General features: G+C 41.3%; 1 protein-coding gene across 8 annotated transcripts in view; it reads right to left on the bottom strand.

Moving 5' to 3' along the window:
* slc4a4a (solute carrier family 4 member 4a) overlaps positions 1 to 16,024 on the bottom strand; it is a 63,580-nt gene that overhangs the window by 5,706 nt on the left and 41,850 nt on the right. For 5 of the 8 annotated variants that reach the window (XM_042220119.1, XM_014333475.2, XM_042220115.1 and 2 more), the window contains 16 exons: positions 15,646 to 15,733; positions 14,399 to 14,553; positions 13,628 to 13,735; positions 13,246 to 13,420; positions 13,023 to 13,156; positions 12,195 to 12,469; positions 10,938 to 11,008; positions 10,432 to 10,617; positions 10,197 to 10,310; positions 9,663 to 9,824; positions 8,399 to 8,577; positions 6,714 to 6,786; positions 4,800 to 4,868; positions 3,924 to 4,097; positions 2,622 to 2,783; positions 697 to 776 (listed from right to left, as the gene is read on the bottom strand). In XM_042220119.1, coding sequence (XP_042076053.1) covers positions 697 to 776; positions 2,622 to 2,783; positions 3,924 to 4,097; positions 4,800 to 4,868; positions 6,714 to 6,786; positions 8,399 to 8,577; positions 9,663 to 9,824; positions 10,197 to 10,310; positions 10,432 to 10,617; positions 10,938 to 11,008; positions 12,195 to 12,469; positions 13,023 to 13,156; positions 13,246 to 13,420; positions 13,628 to 13,735; positions 14,399 to 14,553; positions 15,646 to 15,733 — 2,205 coding nt within the window. Of the gene's footprint in view, positions 1 to 696; positions 777 to 1,645; positions 1,740 to 2,621; positions 2,784 to 3,923; positions 4,098 to 4,799; positions 4,869 to 6,713; positions 6,787 to 8,398; positions 8,578 to 9,662; positions 9,825 to 10,196; positions 10,311 to 10,431; positions 10,618 to 10,937; positions 11,009 to 12,194; positions 12,470 to 13,022; positions 13,157 to 13,245; positions 13,421 to 13,627; positions 13,736 to 14,398; positions 14,554 to 15,645; positions 15,734 to 16,024 lie in introns of all 8 variants that reach the window. The other 3 variants (XM_014333476.2, XM_042220116.1, XM_042220118.1) reach the window with 1 other exon arrangement.

Here is a 16,024-nt window from a genome sequence, read left to right as displayed (position 1 = left end):
CAAGTTGCAGCCGAGCATGGAAGATTTCAGTTTGCTGTCTTTCAAAAGGCTTAGCAGTTACGTGGCAGCTTAGGTTAGCCAGCATCTACAGATGTCAGTTAATTTGAGTAAAACACAGACTAAGTCACAAAATGTGTTTAGGACAAACTTTATTTATCTCTAAAGCTGTGGAAAAGTAAACCAAAAACTAAATAAAATATTAGCTCACTAAAAAAGAAAAAGTCTCACTGAAGCAGCTCCTTTATTTTACTGAAGGAAATAAAACAGAGTAAAAACCCTTTGGGAAAAAAACAAAAAAAAAACAAAACAAAAAAACTAGTATTCAGAAGCCTTTCACTTTTTAGCATACAGCATGCAAACAGCATGACGGGGCAGACAGACGAGCTGGCATATGGCGCCCAGCGCTTTGCTTCCCCTTGAGGAAAATACAGTTTAGCCACAGGTAAGCTAATTAGCCTAACTGACCTTTAAAGTTCAGGCTAGCATTACGCGTGGGGATAGTTAGCGTGCCTTCTGACCTTTTGCCATCTCTGATGCCACTGTCTTTATTAAATGCAAAAGGAAATTGGTGGAGGCTCTGTTTTGTTTCGTTGCCATTTTGTTTAGTCTGGCAGGTGAGCTGCACTGTGACAGTCTGTGGCTCTCAGCTTCCCGTCTGTACACACTCTGATATCCACACACACACACACGTCTCACCTGGACAAGTAGTTGGCCTGGTAGAAGCGAAGCTGCTCAGCACGATGTGTGTCGTTCAAGGAATGATGAGGACTTGTCTCCTACGAAAAAACCCCAAAGAAAACAGCCATTAGCTCACAGATATCCATGTAACTTGGTAGATAGCCTCTGACACACTTTAATGTTTGACATCCTGTGTGTGTCATAGCATCTGTAAGAGCAAAGCAGCGGGTAAAACCAGGAACACAGTGTGGATCAAAGATACTGTAATGAATACATATAGAAACCAGTCAGTTCATTTAATGTTGTAAACAGGCATTTGTTCTAATACTAAAGGACCAGTGTGTGATACTGGGGTCATTTATTTTCCCCCATCCAGCGTGTATCATACTTTTATCTGCTTCAACAGAGTCTTTAAAGGTTGTTCTAGTATATTTCTACACCAGCCCAGACAAAGCTCAGGAGAGGGTCTGCTGTGTTGTATTCTATTTGATTTTATTAGGTGAAGTGATCCTAAAACATATAATAATCAACACCCTCTGAAAAGCAGGGCCAATCAGTTAGTTCCAACCTCCAATAAATGTAATTAAGTCTACACACTAGTCCTTCAGCAAACACACATTAGTTATATATTAAGGCAAAAGTTAGAATTCAAGAAGACTTTTGTACATAAAACTAAAGTTACTGTTAAATATGTTTAAACAGGCAGGATCCACAAAGTCAGACTTAACAGCACGTAACTGAAAATGGAAACTGATGGGGGGAAAGAAGTTAATCGAGCAGGACGAGGTAGAAAGCGAGCAGCTTTCATGCATGTTTGAAAGGAAGTAAGCACAAAGAACGGCAAAGAAGTGAAGCAAATTTAAATATCATGCAGTTACAGACAAAAAGGCACCACATCTTTACTAAGTACGGCAAGTTAGGCAGGCGCAAGAAGTAGTTTTCTCCGGTGCTGCAGGTAGTTACTCACTGTCAGAAGCCTTATCACTTAAGAAGGGCTCCTGTTCCATCATGTCCATGGGGATTTTAATGCTGGGAATATTCTCATTGTAAGGAAAGTCAGACTGTTGGAGAGAGGAAACATCATCATTGGAAACTTTCTTTTTTCTCTTCACCGGCTTGTTTCCAGCCATATCCAGTTCAGAGCTACAAGAAAATCAGTCATGAGTGAATAATTCAGAGCAGCCTGCCAGAGGGTCCAACTGGGCCCACTGCACATCTCTGCAAAGTGTAGAAATTGGAGCAAAGTCATTCATTATATTTGAATGCAGCACGACGATGGCGTTAACACACAGGAGTAAAAATATGTGGAAATTTCAACATGTTTTTAAAGTCATGTAGACATAAAATAATATTGTCTAGTTTTTAAAAGCAATGCATATGAAGGTTTTGTACTTTTTAATGCCCACTGTGATTGTAAATCATAATGTAAATGTAAGCAAACTCACTGAGGGTGGAAAAACACGGATGCGTCACAGACTCATCTGTTTTTAAAGCGACAGTTCATTAAATGTATTCAAAAGAAAGGGGTGTGGCTGTTTTTCACCTCATTTACTATGCAGTCATACAGACTGGGCTGCAGGAGACTCGTTAACTGTTAGTTAACGATAACTGTGCTGAGGTGCACTGTTTAGCCTTTAGTCAAAACTCTTGCAATAAGATCTCTACTCTGTGCTGCAAATATCTAAAAATGCAAAGTGCTTGAATAAAACCCACGGCATTCTCTACACGGTGAAGGTATGATTTTAGCATATGTCGCCTCTTAAACATTCTCATGTTCATTAACTGGAAGAACTACAACCTAAAAATGAAAGAAATGTGCATAAACCCCGAGTTAGGATGAGCTGCTGTAACAGAAAACAAACAAAAAGAGTTAAGAATGAAGAATCTCAAATAAACCTAAGAGTGAGTTAGAAATGTAAGAGATGAACATATCCCAAACTTACGTCGTCAGCGTCGCTGTCTATGCTGCCACGTTTCTTCTTTTTCTTCTTATCATCCTCTTTCTTCTTCTTGTCCTTCTCTGGGATGACATCATCCAGGAAACTGAGGTCATGCTGAGAGAACAGGTAATCCATCCCCTTTCTGACAGCGACCAGAGCGAGGATCTGATTTTGAGATCATTCGTTGACAGAAAGACGTCAGCGTTAATTCTATCGATATTTCTTTTTTAAACATGAGCTGAAATCGACGTAATTTGTCAAATAAAATAATACATTAACCCACATTAACACATCAAACACATCAAAAGTACAACAAACTTTATCGTTCAATGAAGTTTATAACAACATCCTGCAATATAACTGTTACATGAAGTACTGGGATGATCTCTGCTGATTTATCACCCAGATAAACTCAAGTCTACGTACACAAAACAAACTTTCGAGAAACGGTTTGAACTTGAACTGAAAATGCATTTCTGGCCACAGCCTCTTTAATCCTGCTTTGGTGAGAGTAATGCTGAACATAGTGCCTGCTTAGCTTTAAAACAGCACAAACTCTCTGTTAATGAACTTTCCATTTAAGCTGTAAAAATGTGTCCTGATATGAAACTTTCGTCACGCCATTATGAATCTGCCCAATACCTATGTACCTAGATCAGAGTCCTTCTGCTGATGATGCCTGTGATATGACTCTTACAATAATACTAAAAGGTGTTAGTATTACTCACTAATCCCACAAGGTTGATTCTGTTCATCTGGACCTTTTCAATGTGAGAAACGTTTCTCATAAACAGCACATTTGCACAATGACTGAAACCAGCACCACTGAATGAACAAAGTGCTGTGAGGTCAGTTCTTTGATCGTTAATATGTTAACTGTCATGACCACTGATCAAAGAATCGGGGAACGGCTGCAATCACAGCATGTAAGATGGTGACAGATGGACCCTTAGGCCCCCTCCTCCATTCAGGGTCTTTCCCTTTTCACGTAAATGGCCTCCTTGACTCCGCCCTCAAACCAGCGTTCCTCCCTGTCCAGGATGTTACATCCTCATCATGGAAAGAGTGTCCACTGGCCTGCAGGTGTAAACAGACTGCAGAGTCCTGGCCTGACGAGGTGGCTCTTCTGTGACAAAATGTTTCTCACACTGAAAACGTCCAGATGAACAGAATCAACCTTTTGGGATCCACTTACCTGGGTGATTGAGCGTGCATCAAGACATTACTCACTAATATTAATTAAAACTATACATTCTAGGATGCTGCAAACTTAATTAGCAGCATCTCAATAAAAAGATGTCTCACCATGACAGGGAAGATGATGGCAGCCACGGTGGACTTGAGGATCCAGAGCAGAGCCAAGCAAAGGATTTGCATAAAAGTGAAGAGGTGGACCTTCCGGAGAGGAACGTGTCGCAGGTAAACCAGGTCCGGCTGGTGCTTCGCCGGCATTAGAAGCAGCTTAAGACGATCCATGAACTACAGAGAGACCGTGGTACCAATTAATATGACAGAGCTTCAGTAACCATCACCGCTTTTCACTGCAACTAAAGTAAAGGAAACTATGCAAGTCCTTATTCTGAGACTTTTACTGATATCGGCTGCCGAAGGTACCCGGGCATCATTTGCAGCATGTTTGGATTTTTTATGTTTAAGCGTGAAGATTCAGCCAATCATTTCCAGCTGGTATCCTTAAATTTACAGCATAATGCAGTTTATCCTACACAAGTGCTGAGTGACTACCTCAAAGGGGGAGAAAGCAGCAAGGCAGCTTGAGTTTCTCCGACTCTGAGCACATCTGTCTGTGCTGATGCACAGATGGCCTTCTATCCAAAGAGCCTCTGCACCTATGGTGTCACAGGCTTGCTTCTCTAACATGAAGGAAACCAGAACAAACATGCAGCAGCTCTGACGCAACAAGCATAACATTACATGTGCTACTTCAAAGCTGGACCATCCTCCACGCTCCCCTTGCCAACTCAGCGCTTCCTGTGTCTGTTTTTACCATTTAACCGTCCATTTCTTAAACAACTGGGTTATATCCCCCCCCGACTAGTCTAATTTGTGGAAATATGGTAATTGTAGTTGTTTTTTTGTTGTTGCTGTTTTGTTTTTTCAGATCAGTTTCTCTTTAGTCGAATTTTTTCTGTGGCTTGTTTTTTAAAAAAATTAAAATGATACCTGCACTCCATTGAGAGAAGCGACCCCCATGTACAAGAAGACTCCATACAGCACAGGCATGGGGATGAACTAGGTGAAGGGAAAAAGAAGAATGCACATCACAGATGATACTTAGATCCTGGTTTGTTAGGAAACACAGAATATGTAAAGGTTAGTGAGCAAAATGAAACCACTCAAACTTGTCTGATTTGTTCTGAATTCGAGGAGTCGCCTATGAGTTGTGTAGTGCTCTCAAAGATTCCCACAACAGCGTGTGGACTGTTGTGCATCACAGCTCCAAAAAGAGAAGTCGTATTACTCCACAGCTGTCGACAGTCGCAGGAAAGAAGAGCAGCTGAATATCGTTTAAAAGTCTGAAATTACTTACTGTGCTGCAAAGGGAACCAATGACAGCTTTTTGAACCCAGCTTTCACAGGTTGAATTTAAAATATGAGGTGAGAATAAGTATATCTAATCTTTGTAATCTACTGATAGATGGGCTGATTTGTATAAATCGAGGGAAAGCTGCATATAAAACTCTCTCAAGGAACTTGGCACGTGCTCGGCATGCAAAAGTCTTTGGGTTATAAAGATTGTGAACATTTATGAAAGTTTGTGAGAGAGTCTGGCCTCTCGGTGGCCGAAGATCAAAGTTAATGGCGCTGCCGTAAAACTCATTGAGAGACAACTGACGTCTAGAAGGACTTAAAAAAAATTCCACTGATCTTTGACTTCATCCACGTAAGTATTTATTGTGTGTGTGTGTGTGTGTGTGTGTGTGTGTGTGTGTGTGTGTGTGTGTGTGTGTGTGTGTGTGTGTGTGTGTGTGTTAACTTAATTTTTATTGTATTGAGCGATCTTCTTTTGCACTGAGATAACTGGACCTCAATGTCATTTTTCAGCGCCTCGTTGCTGCAGGGACGATAAAGATTCTGATTCTGATAAGATAGCAGCTTATCAGTAATCAGTGAGTGTATTTATTATGCAGGTTTATGGGCAGCCTGATAAAGAAATCCTTTTATTCTTTTAAATTTAATTTGACCAATGAAAACTATGTTAAAAAGCAGAGAAGTCCGATTTCATTTATGTCCTGGTAACTGAAGAACAGGTTAAATACTGCAGATCCTCTTCATAATAATATGACCCACCGGCCATATTAGACAAACTATTACCACTTTATTGTGTCGTTGCATTTTGATGCAGATTTGAAAAGTCACGTAAAAGCAACTGGAATTCAAACACATTAAACTGAAATGGGACATATTAGCTAATCGTGTCTGTGAGGGCTCTCAGTGATCCAGGTCATCGTAGCCTAAGGAGGTTGGAAAGATGGTCCCAGATGACACCTTGGCTCATGTGATTAGGTAGAGGATCAATAAGGGGTCCATCACCCTGTTGGGGACACTCCCATAGGGCTTAAAATCTGGGGCTCTCCACCAGTTGCTCTTAGAACTGAAGAAGCTTCTCGGATGAAACATCTTTAAGAAACCTAAAGAAAGCCAGATGCTTTTCTTTCCAAGCTCCTTAGACATTAGCTGTGTTTTGTTTTTGCATTTTTTGCAGGAGCATAGTGTGAAGCAGCATGACTTTTGTTCAGAGATGGCGATGAAGCCAAGTTACACTGCCTTTATATTGTTTAACTTTGTGCAGTATAACTAAAGAGAGCTTTTTAGCATTTTTGTAAATCACATTTAAGCAGTACTTGCATTGTATGTCTCTAGATCTATTAAAAATGTATTGTTGTTTGTTGATTTCTAGTCAGAGGCTTAAAAATAAATTCAAACTCCTCCCCAGAGATGTTACCAACATGGTCGCTACGTGGTAAGACCTGCTTCTAGAAGGACATTGATTAAACTCATAAACCGTTTAACTGGCATGTCAAGTTAACAAATCAATCACAAGACAAGAAATAAAATCAATATCCGATTGATTACCTTTAAAACTGGAGCCATAAACACAGACAGCCCTGTGAGGATGAACACGCACACACCCGTGACCCTCTGCTCTCTGCAAAGGACAGAAAAATACATTTTACACAAGAACAAAACTGCAGCGTCTGAGCTGTCTGCTTGCTATAAAGTCATGATCTGAAGCAGCCTGGCAGTCAGTTGCCAATTCATAAATTAGTTTAGCCAAGAAAAAGAAAACAGCACCAGTGTTTGCAGAGGGTTCAGAGTTAGTGTGGATGTTCTGGTGTTACGGTTTGTTAGCTCAGCTTACAGCTGACACATCAGGAGGCCGGGGAGGACGTCAGACATGAAAACAATCAAAAGCCCCGTAAAACTAAAATGAACACAAAGGAAGAACCAGGCAAGATGCTGAAAATAAAATATGTTAATACTGCCAATAACACAGCTTAATTTAAATACAGATAATCACTAAAAACCTGAGATGATGAGAAAAAAAAGAACATTTGTTAAAGTTGTCTCACGCTGCCTTTTTCTGAAATATTTATTGAGACCAAACACTGAATGAACAATATTGACCAGCTTGGATCAACAAGCCAACAGCAATAAGTGTTTATTGATTATGATTTGAATGATAAGAGTGATCGAGACACTTTGTTCAGAGATCGTGTGCACGTTAAAAAACACAGACGTAACTTCCAGGTCAGAAAAACGAAGCCAGCGTTGACGTGCCTTAAGCCTGCGTTCTATCTGAAGGCCACCAGATGGCGATAGATGCGGTTGCAAAAAAAGACTTTGGTCCTATAGCAGTGTATGGAAAAACACCTCTCTGCCATGACCTCTGTGAACATGTTGTGACGAGTTTATGGGCTCAGTCACTCGTTTGGGGTCATACTGAATAACAAATCAGAGTCTGCTCCATAAATCGTGGTAATAACATGTTTCACAATGGAGCAATACTTGTCAGTTAAAGGTCATTAACAATGAGTATATGGTTTCATATTCAGAGTGATCGGCTAAAGAAATCTGAGGCTTCAAACTGCCTCCCTGATCAGCGGCCACAGCTGCAACATCTGTCATCGAGTCCTTCAACATGAATCTACCAGAAGTAGGCAGGGGTGTCTTTAGCTGCTTATTTGCTAATCAGTTAATAAATTTTAAACTAAGACTAATCAGCTAATCTAACAGTCAGAAATCGAAACAAGTGTGGCTAATTTGAGCATTTCTGGCATGAACAGCCTTCGTTCCAGTGCACATGACATATGTGCTAAGAAAATAAAAGAAAAAGTTTAACTCATGAGCCAATTCAACATGTTATCAGCGTAACTATTTTTGAGGAAGGTCTTTGCTTCTGTGTTCATCACATCTCAAACAACACTCGGGCCATTTGCAGAGCACTTGGTGTTTGAGCAGATCACAGCACGAGTCCTTCTTCATGGACCTTCCAGTTTTAACCACAACCCTTCATCTGAAAGCACTTAATTCCATTTTCAATTTAGTGCATGAAATATCTGAAAGATTATCCATTTACTGCTCTTTGATGCATGTTGACCAAATCTAACCAAGTGATTCTGCCTTCTTCTTCCTGGAATCTCACCTGCAGATCAGATGTAAAAGCCATTCATTTCTCACAGTCAAACTAAAACTGTCATCGGGCTGTATGTGACCACAGTCCAGAAAGGGGGCGTCTTCCTAACAAGCATTGCTCTTACCTCACACCCAGGAACTTTGGCTGCTCTCCGGGAGCCGATGTTTCAGTCTCCATCTTCAAACTGTCGATGTGAGCGATGGAGATGACGGTGGCGGCCACGTACCACGGCAGACCCATGAAGGAGCAAATTGCTAGCAGAACAGCCACCCAAAACAGATCCAGATGGTAACCTGCCCCTTTCTGGTACAGACAAAAACAAGGTCAGAGGTAACGTGTGTGTATGTTCAGGCAGTAAGCAGAGCACAGCTGCAGATACAGGCAGACCTAAAACCCTGCAAACTGCTCATTTATGGTTTGTTTGCAGAATAAGACAGAAGAACCAAAGCGATGCTCCATCATTTATTGTTTAAAGGGGCAAATTACCCCGCTGAAAGAATCCTATTGGTCTACTTCAGCAGTTACTGCCTAAAAATAACAGGTAGTACTGCCGTGACATCTCTCTCACCCCTATGAGAAGAATGATGTTTAGCTCCAGTGTGAAAGGATCCAGTGTTCTAGAGCAGGGAGGCCAAACTCATTTTACATCGTGGCCCACTTTGATCTCAGGTGGGCCAGACCAGTGAAACTCGCCTTCATGTCAACATGAAGATGTTTAGATATATTTAATATAAAAAATGTAATTAAATACATCCTGTAATTATAAAACAGTGTTGTTAATTTTTTCATTTTTTTTAACACTGTAAAAATCATCATTTCTATAGCAGATAGTGAAAACACAGGAACTTTCTTGACTGTTTGTCTAATGCTTTTTTACTTTGTTCTTATATGAAGTAGGGATGGACCGATCCGATATTACGTATCGGTATCGGTCCGATACTGACCTAAATTACTGGATCGGATATCGGAGAGAAATAAAAAATGTAATCCGATCCATTAAATATCATGAAAGCACCTCAAAAAACTTGCAACATGGCGTAACTCAGCTCATAACCGTAGCACGTCGGAGCAGTGTGCGTCACCTGATAGAGCGGCTGTGGCGTGTGAGACCTGTCGGCGGTCTGGTTGAGCATTTGTAGCCTCGCTACCAAACTGGCATTTCATCTCCGAGAAAGTTATCCCCGAGAGAAGTAAAGCAAGTGTGCAAGTCCATCTCTGAATGTTTGTAAAGCATTCCTGCGTTAAGCTTAACAACCGATATATGGAGAGACTGCCTCTCTCTCTCTCTCCTGCTGCTACTTCAATCATGAAACTGATCAATGATCAGCTGTTCAGCTTTGTAAAGACGCTTCACAAAGCTCATTCTGTCAGAAGGATTTCTGACTTACCTTTAGCTTGTGCTCCTTCCTGTTGACAATCACAGCAGTAATCTGTTGGTCCATAAAGAGCAGGATGGTGACCAGAAGGGCAGGAAGAGCAGACGCCAGATAAACCCACCAGGGGTTTCCTCCAAATGGGGCCACAAACCAGCCTCGGTTTGGACTTGTTGGCTATAAGGAGAGAAGACACACAGAGTCAGTCCATGAGATTTAAATTGTACATATCCTTGCAAAGGCTTCCTGTCCATCAAACATGTTCATTTAAACTCCAGAAAACCTTTTTTTTGTTAACCTGTCTCTGAAACTGTGTTAAGGTTCATTATGTGCACAATTAGAGTGGCTGCTTTTAGTGAAAGATGAACCCGGTACAAAGTGCTACACCACTGTCTGTAGCCGCTTGTGCCGACTGGCCATCTTTTACATACAGTCTATGATGATGACTTGCAGGACAATTTAACAAGAGTTTATTGTTGCCTCAGGTTTCATAAAGCCACGCATAACTAATACGGACTTTAATTTCTCTGGGTGGAGGAGGGCACTCACTTTGAATTCACTTGGCACAAGAAGTTTAGGCGTATCAACTCCTACGAGCATATCAACTCCACAGAAGATAAGAATGGCCAAGATGATGGCAAAGTCACTGATGAGTTTTCGCACCTGAATGAAAAGAAAACACAAAGAGACTCTGGAACCTGCTGATCCACAAACAGGTGGGAATTTCATTTAGTTCCTTCACACGTGGCTTGTTCAGTTAAATTAGCTCGGCACGCGGACTCACAGTGGTGGGGAAGAAGGGGCTTGTCTTGAACTTTTTTAGACACATGGAGCAGGTGTAAGTGCCAAAGAACAATATGAAGGACATGAGGGTGATGTCTGGGACAAAGTCGCAGGCTTTGCCCACCAGCTCTCCATTATACTTCAAACACTCGGTCCTGGAGAGGGACGACCACGTGGCATTCGGTGGCTGCGTGAGAGAAACAAACAGGTTAAATAAAGTTTCAGACTTCCAGGTTAAATTAAACCAAAATAGCTGCTTGAGAATTTCCGTCTTTTACAGTGTAAGAGATTCATAAAACAGTGCCCAGAAACACAGGAGAGAAAACCGAGAGCATCAGTGTTAATGTGGTGACTCTCCTGCAGAGGTTAATACAGCAAAGCACAGCGAGGGGTTTAGTCGAGAAGGTTTGGTTGCTCAGGTGACTCATCAAAAGAAACGATTAACCTGAAAATGATACATTTTAGTTTGTTTCTTAAAGAGCATCAAATAAAAGGAGAGAGACGCACCAGATCTGTGTTGTTCCAGAACCAGTCTGAAGTGCCTTCTAAAGGATCGCCAATGATGTCTGTGCTGTTTTCTGCAAGAAAACAACAAAACGTGTTTCCTCTCAGCATGAAAGCTTTAATACGTTTAAAAGTTTCCAAAGTGACACGACTGAAATCTTATATGGAAAATTAATTTTACAGAGGCCATTTATGACATCTGACAATCAGCCTGGTAAACTCTGGTCAAGGTTAAGATACTTGCAGTACAGTACAAAGCTCAGCTATGACTTAACTTGTTACAGTGATTATTTTGCATTCATTGTGATACTATCTCAATATAAGTATTAGCTATCATGTTAAAGTGCCCTTGGGAACAGCCGGTGTTACCTGAGTGCATCCGAATGTCAAAGAAAATCAGCAGCAATCTGCTAACAATGACCTCAACAGCTACTTCATTTCAATAATGTCCCATCTACACAGAACAGCTTGAAGCAGACGTAATAAGTGTTCAGACAATCTGACATTGAGACATCAATGCTTGTAACTTCTTGTGATCTGACACAAAGGATACAAACGTTTTATGCATTTATGTCTGCAAGGAAACTCTAGACCAAGCCGCAGAAGAAGCAGCTACAATAAGAGGGAAACGCATCAATACAACCTGACAGCTATGATTAGGTGCAGGATAAACTCGTTTTTATAGGTTAGCTTTTCCTTAATCTTTACCTTTGTTTTGGGCCATAATTTGGTTGATGTCTGTGTGAACATGTGCATTTAGCTTTAATGTAATATTCAAACTGAAACACTTTATTAATCTGTGTTTTTTAAAGTGTTACACAAATAAAAAGTACAGCTGTAGCAAATCTGATTAAAGAAAATGCACATGTGTACTGCTGCCTTTGCACCATAGACCTTTAGCTATGAATGCACTGCTGGTTTAACTTTATGCCAGTGGACTGGACGATCCACACAACTGTCGTTTCCTCTTTTCTACATTACACAATGCAGCAGCATTACTGTAAGCTGAACACAGAGCTGAACAGCACCAGCTGTGTTAAATTAAACCTCTGTTCTAACTGATAATTAGACATTAAACGCATCATATTGGTTTAAAAAAAGATCTCTGTTCTTATTCTCACAAGAAGATAAATTTCATGCATTGTTCTTAAAGATTCTGGCAAAACCTGTAACATTGAATAGCAGACCGGCTCATTGGCATGTGTGGACAAAACAGGCTGTACAGTGTGTAGATATGCCTTTAATTTAGTAACTACTCACCCAAGACAGTAGGAGCCATGCAGAGGCAGTCGTACTGCGTGACATATTCCATTCTGAAGTCAGGGTTGATTGGATAATGATGAGCTAATTTGATCATCTTCTTGAAGGCATCATAGATAAAGATGAAGCTGATGAGACAGGAGAAGCCCTCCTCAGTGAAGCGGGTGAAGTACTGGACCAAGTAGCTGGCATCAGTCGCCACGAGCAGCAGGCAGAAGAAAGCCGACCACAGGCCGATCCACAGGCGGAACTCCAAGTAGTCAAACTCATTATCTCTAAAAAAAAAAAGGGGGGGGGGAAGCCCAATGAGTCATATGATGGGACGGGGATGTGACTTTCAGAGTAAAACAACAATAGTATTACTGGAATTATAGACACTGAACACAATTTACACAAAAACAGCACAAAAAACTGTGAATATTGTTTCTTAAAAAGTTATTGCTCAGTACAACATAAGCACAACTTATTGTGCTTTTCCTTATTTTCTGTTGAGTGCTGTTGTCATGAGGTCAGAGCAGATGTACCTAATGTGGCCGTGCAGAAAGCTCTGCACCACCTGCCCTCTACTCAAACCGTTTCAAGAGACAGCAAATGAGAATCGAGCTGGATTAAACAGAGCTAAAAGCCTTATTTCTGAATCAGCTAAGAATTGCACTGAAGCACGGTGATAAGTATAAATAAGGATCATTTTAAACTGTGACTCATTCATAGTCCAAGAATAAAACGCATCGCCTTTAACAGAATCAAAAAGACACAGTGACAGCTGAGATTTTCTAAAACACAGGGCAGTAACCAGGCATCTAAAAAACAGAGAGAATGGAGACCTACCTGCTGAAGTTGAAAAGCAGCCGTTCAAACACCAAAACGGGGCCAGTGCTGCTGAGGATGATGAGAGGCTGACCACCCAGCAGACAGAAAACGCCACCAGCAATGGCTGTGCCCAGAAAACTCTCCAGCACACCCTGCACACATGTTGGAAAGCAGTCAGGGAAACGCTCACAGCGTAAACGGTGAACGCTCTTCAAACCGTCACATGGTGCAAAAGCCTGACCTGCATGTTCTCCGTAGCGTCTCCCAGCAGACCACCAAAGGTGATGGCGTTCGTTACAGTTCCCAGGTAAATAAACATAATAGCCGACAGGGCCTGAATGTGAAACGCGTCGGTGAAGTCACTGAGAAAGAAAGGCGCTTTTCTCTTGATGTCAAGTTTGAGACCCCCACAAAACCTGAAACAGGACAAAGCAGAAGGTGAGTCGCTGTCAGTGGTATGGACTACTAAAGCCAGCAGCTCGTTTTGATGCACCGAGCATGACATTCACACACGCGACACTGGACAGTGTCGTTTCACTCAATATTCAATATGTTAGGTAAAAACAGTACAGTGCTCCCAACTATTGCATGCAGATGACATCGCTTTGTTCAAAGTGTCATACTTTCCCGTCTTCCTGAGCTCTTCGCCCACAGCATGTCCTCCTCCATGGCCTCCATCGTGAGGCATGTCTCCGTTCATCTGAGAGTCGCCTCCTGCATACATGTTTTTCCTGAAATACACATGAAGGCACAGATTTGTTCAGCAGCAGGAAGTCAGAGTACCTGATCCAGGTCCTACAGATACTGGTATGTGCTGGGAGATCGATCGATCATAGAAGAATCATAGAAGGTCGAGTTATTCTAGAGTTACTACATGCCAGCTTTATGTAACCAGCTCTTTCATAATTGAACACTGTTGTCCACCTGGATGCACCTCAGTGATTTTACTCTCCTGGAACGTCTCATTTTTCCGTCTTTTATCTACAAACGTCTTCTAATCTTGCACTGGTCCTCTGTGGATTTGTGTTAACATCTAGGCAGACATATTTTCATGCTGCTGGTTATTAAATGGCTCTTTTAGACACGAGCTGCCAGAGTTAGAGCAGACTTTGGGTCACATGATGTTAGATGAAGTGTTTGTGCTGACACAGGTTTAATGAATGACCAGCACACTAATATACAGCCCCAGGTGTTTAAATCAATCAACTCTTTTGGTTTCAGATAAGATCACAGTGACAACTTCCCTCTGAACCACTAACGCTTATTTTTTAACATATTTTTTCCCCACAAACTCTGATATGACCCATTCTGCGTATCTTCTTCAGTGACAGGCAGCTTTTTCTTCAATCATCAAATCTGAATCATGTAAAACAGACAAGTTTGAGCTCACTGACCTTTTGTCAGAGGAGGGGAGGGATTTTGGAGGCTCTATCCTGATGGCTGGGTCCCATTCTCCAGGAGGAAGCACAATCACCTCATCCAGAAACTCGTCAATACCAGCCAGCAAATCTTGTCTGTCCTTGGCCTTATATGCAATGTCATGAAAGACCTGAACACACAGAGGGGGAGAGATGGGGCATTCAAGTGTAAAAGACACCTGTCAAAGAATCCAGGGTCACGGGGCAGCAAACTGCAATACCAGATCTAAGGATTGTGAACTAATCCCATCTGGTAAATCCCAAAACTCTGGAGGGGGACAGATGCAGTTTGTTTTCATCAAAACAATAACTCTCATAATGTACCCCAGCATGGATATAACATTAAAGAGGTGCCTGTCCCATCTAGTTTTATTTAGTTTGCATTTAAGACCTGGCCCCACAAAGCGATAGGTGTTATTCATAACCACTCAGTTATACAGTGCTGTAAATATCTCAGTGTCCACAGTGATACAGTACATTAACCTTTCATATTCATGGGAGGATAATGTGGTTCACTGGTTAAGTTCTCCTCCAGACACTGGCATGTGTTTGGAGGAGAGCAAAAATGATGTTTATGTTTAATCAGGCTTGTTTTATTGAGTGTAATCAGGTGTGGGATAACTGCATGGGACGGGAACCCTCCTGTGTCACTGAAATCAAAGTTAGCTTGCTTAGTTCAGACTCGCTGCAGTCTGTGCATGTGCCGCTATAGCCTCCAAACTGGTTTCAGGTTTTATTATAAACTGGTTTTTAAACATTTTGTAATAAAACTTTATGATTCATCCAGCACAATATATGTTCTCAGCATGAGCTGCTACTGTCGGGTAGGTTTAAGAGCCTGCTGAGGACTTTACAGAGCAGTGTGAAATAAATGAACCCTACATAGGTTACACTGCAGGGTCACTTCTGTGTGATGCCTGTTGTTTGGTTTCAGCTGGGGTTGTGTACCATGTTTATCAGTGGGGACAATAAAGTATCTATTGATTATATCTATCTCAATACTGGCAAATACAAATGTTAAAGAGGTCGATTTTCCTCATTGGAGAGCTTAAAATAATGCTAACTGCTACTGCAGCTAGGACATGTCGCTGCACGACTGCAAAGATTACTGATTCAGCTCGTTCCCCAGACACGATGTCCAAGAGTTCACTTGGCACCAGCACTTTATCCTAAACAGGTTTACGTGACGATCACATTTTAATGTCTAATATCTAAGATCTTACCTCATCCGACATCAGTGTAGCGATCGCTCTGCCGATCTCGTGGTACGACTTGGCTTTGCCTTTGGGTCCAAGCAAGATGAATAAAAATCTGAAGCCACATTAAAAAAAACAGAGTACAAATTTAACAAAAAGATTACAGGTTAAAAATATATTTTCTTATTTTAATTAGAGCCTTTTTGGGGCAGTTTGCATTTATTCAGATGTCATGCGCACACTTGGGGTCCCTGTGCAGTTTACAAAACATAACTCGAAGCTCAGAGACATTTTTGTTTTGTTCTGGCTGCAAAGATGCTGCTTTGTATGACAATCATCTATTCAGCTACTCTCCAATACAGCAGTAAAGGATGTTGCTCACTATAAGAATAAACAAACTGATGAT

This window comes from Haplochromis burtoni, unplaced genomic scaffold (genome assembly GCF_018398535.1).
Source record: "Haplochromis burtoni strain Fernald_Lab_line unplaced genomic scaffold, NCSU_Asbu1 Contig_43, whole genome shotgun sequence".
Lineage (NCBI taxonomy): Eukaryota > Metazoa > Chordata > Actinopteri > Cichliformes > Cichlidae > Haplochromis > Haplochromis burtoni.
This window is presented reverse-complemented; position numbering and strand designations above follow the sequence as displayed.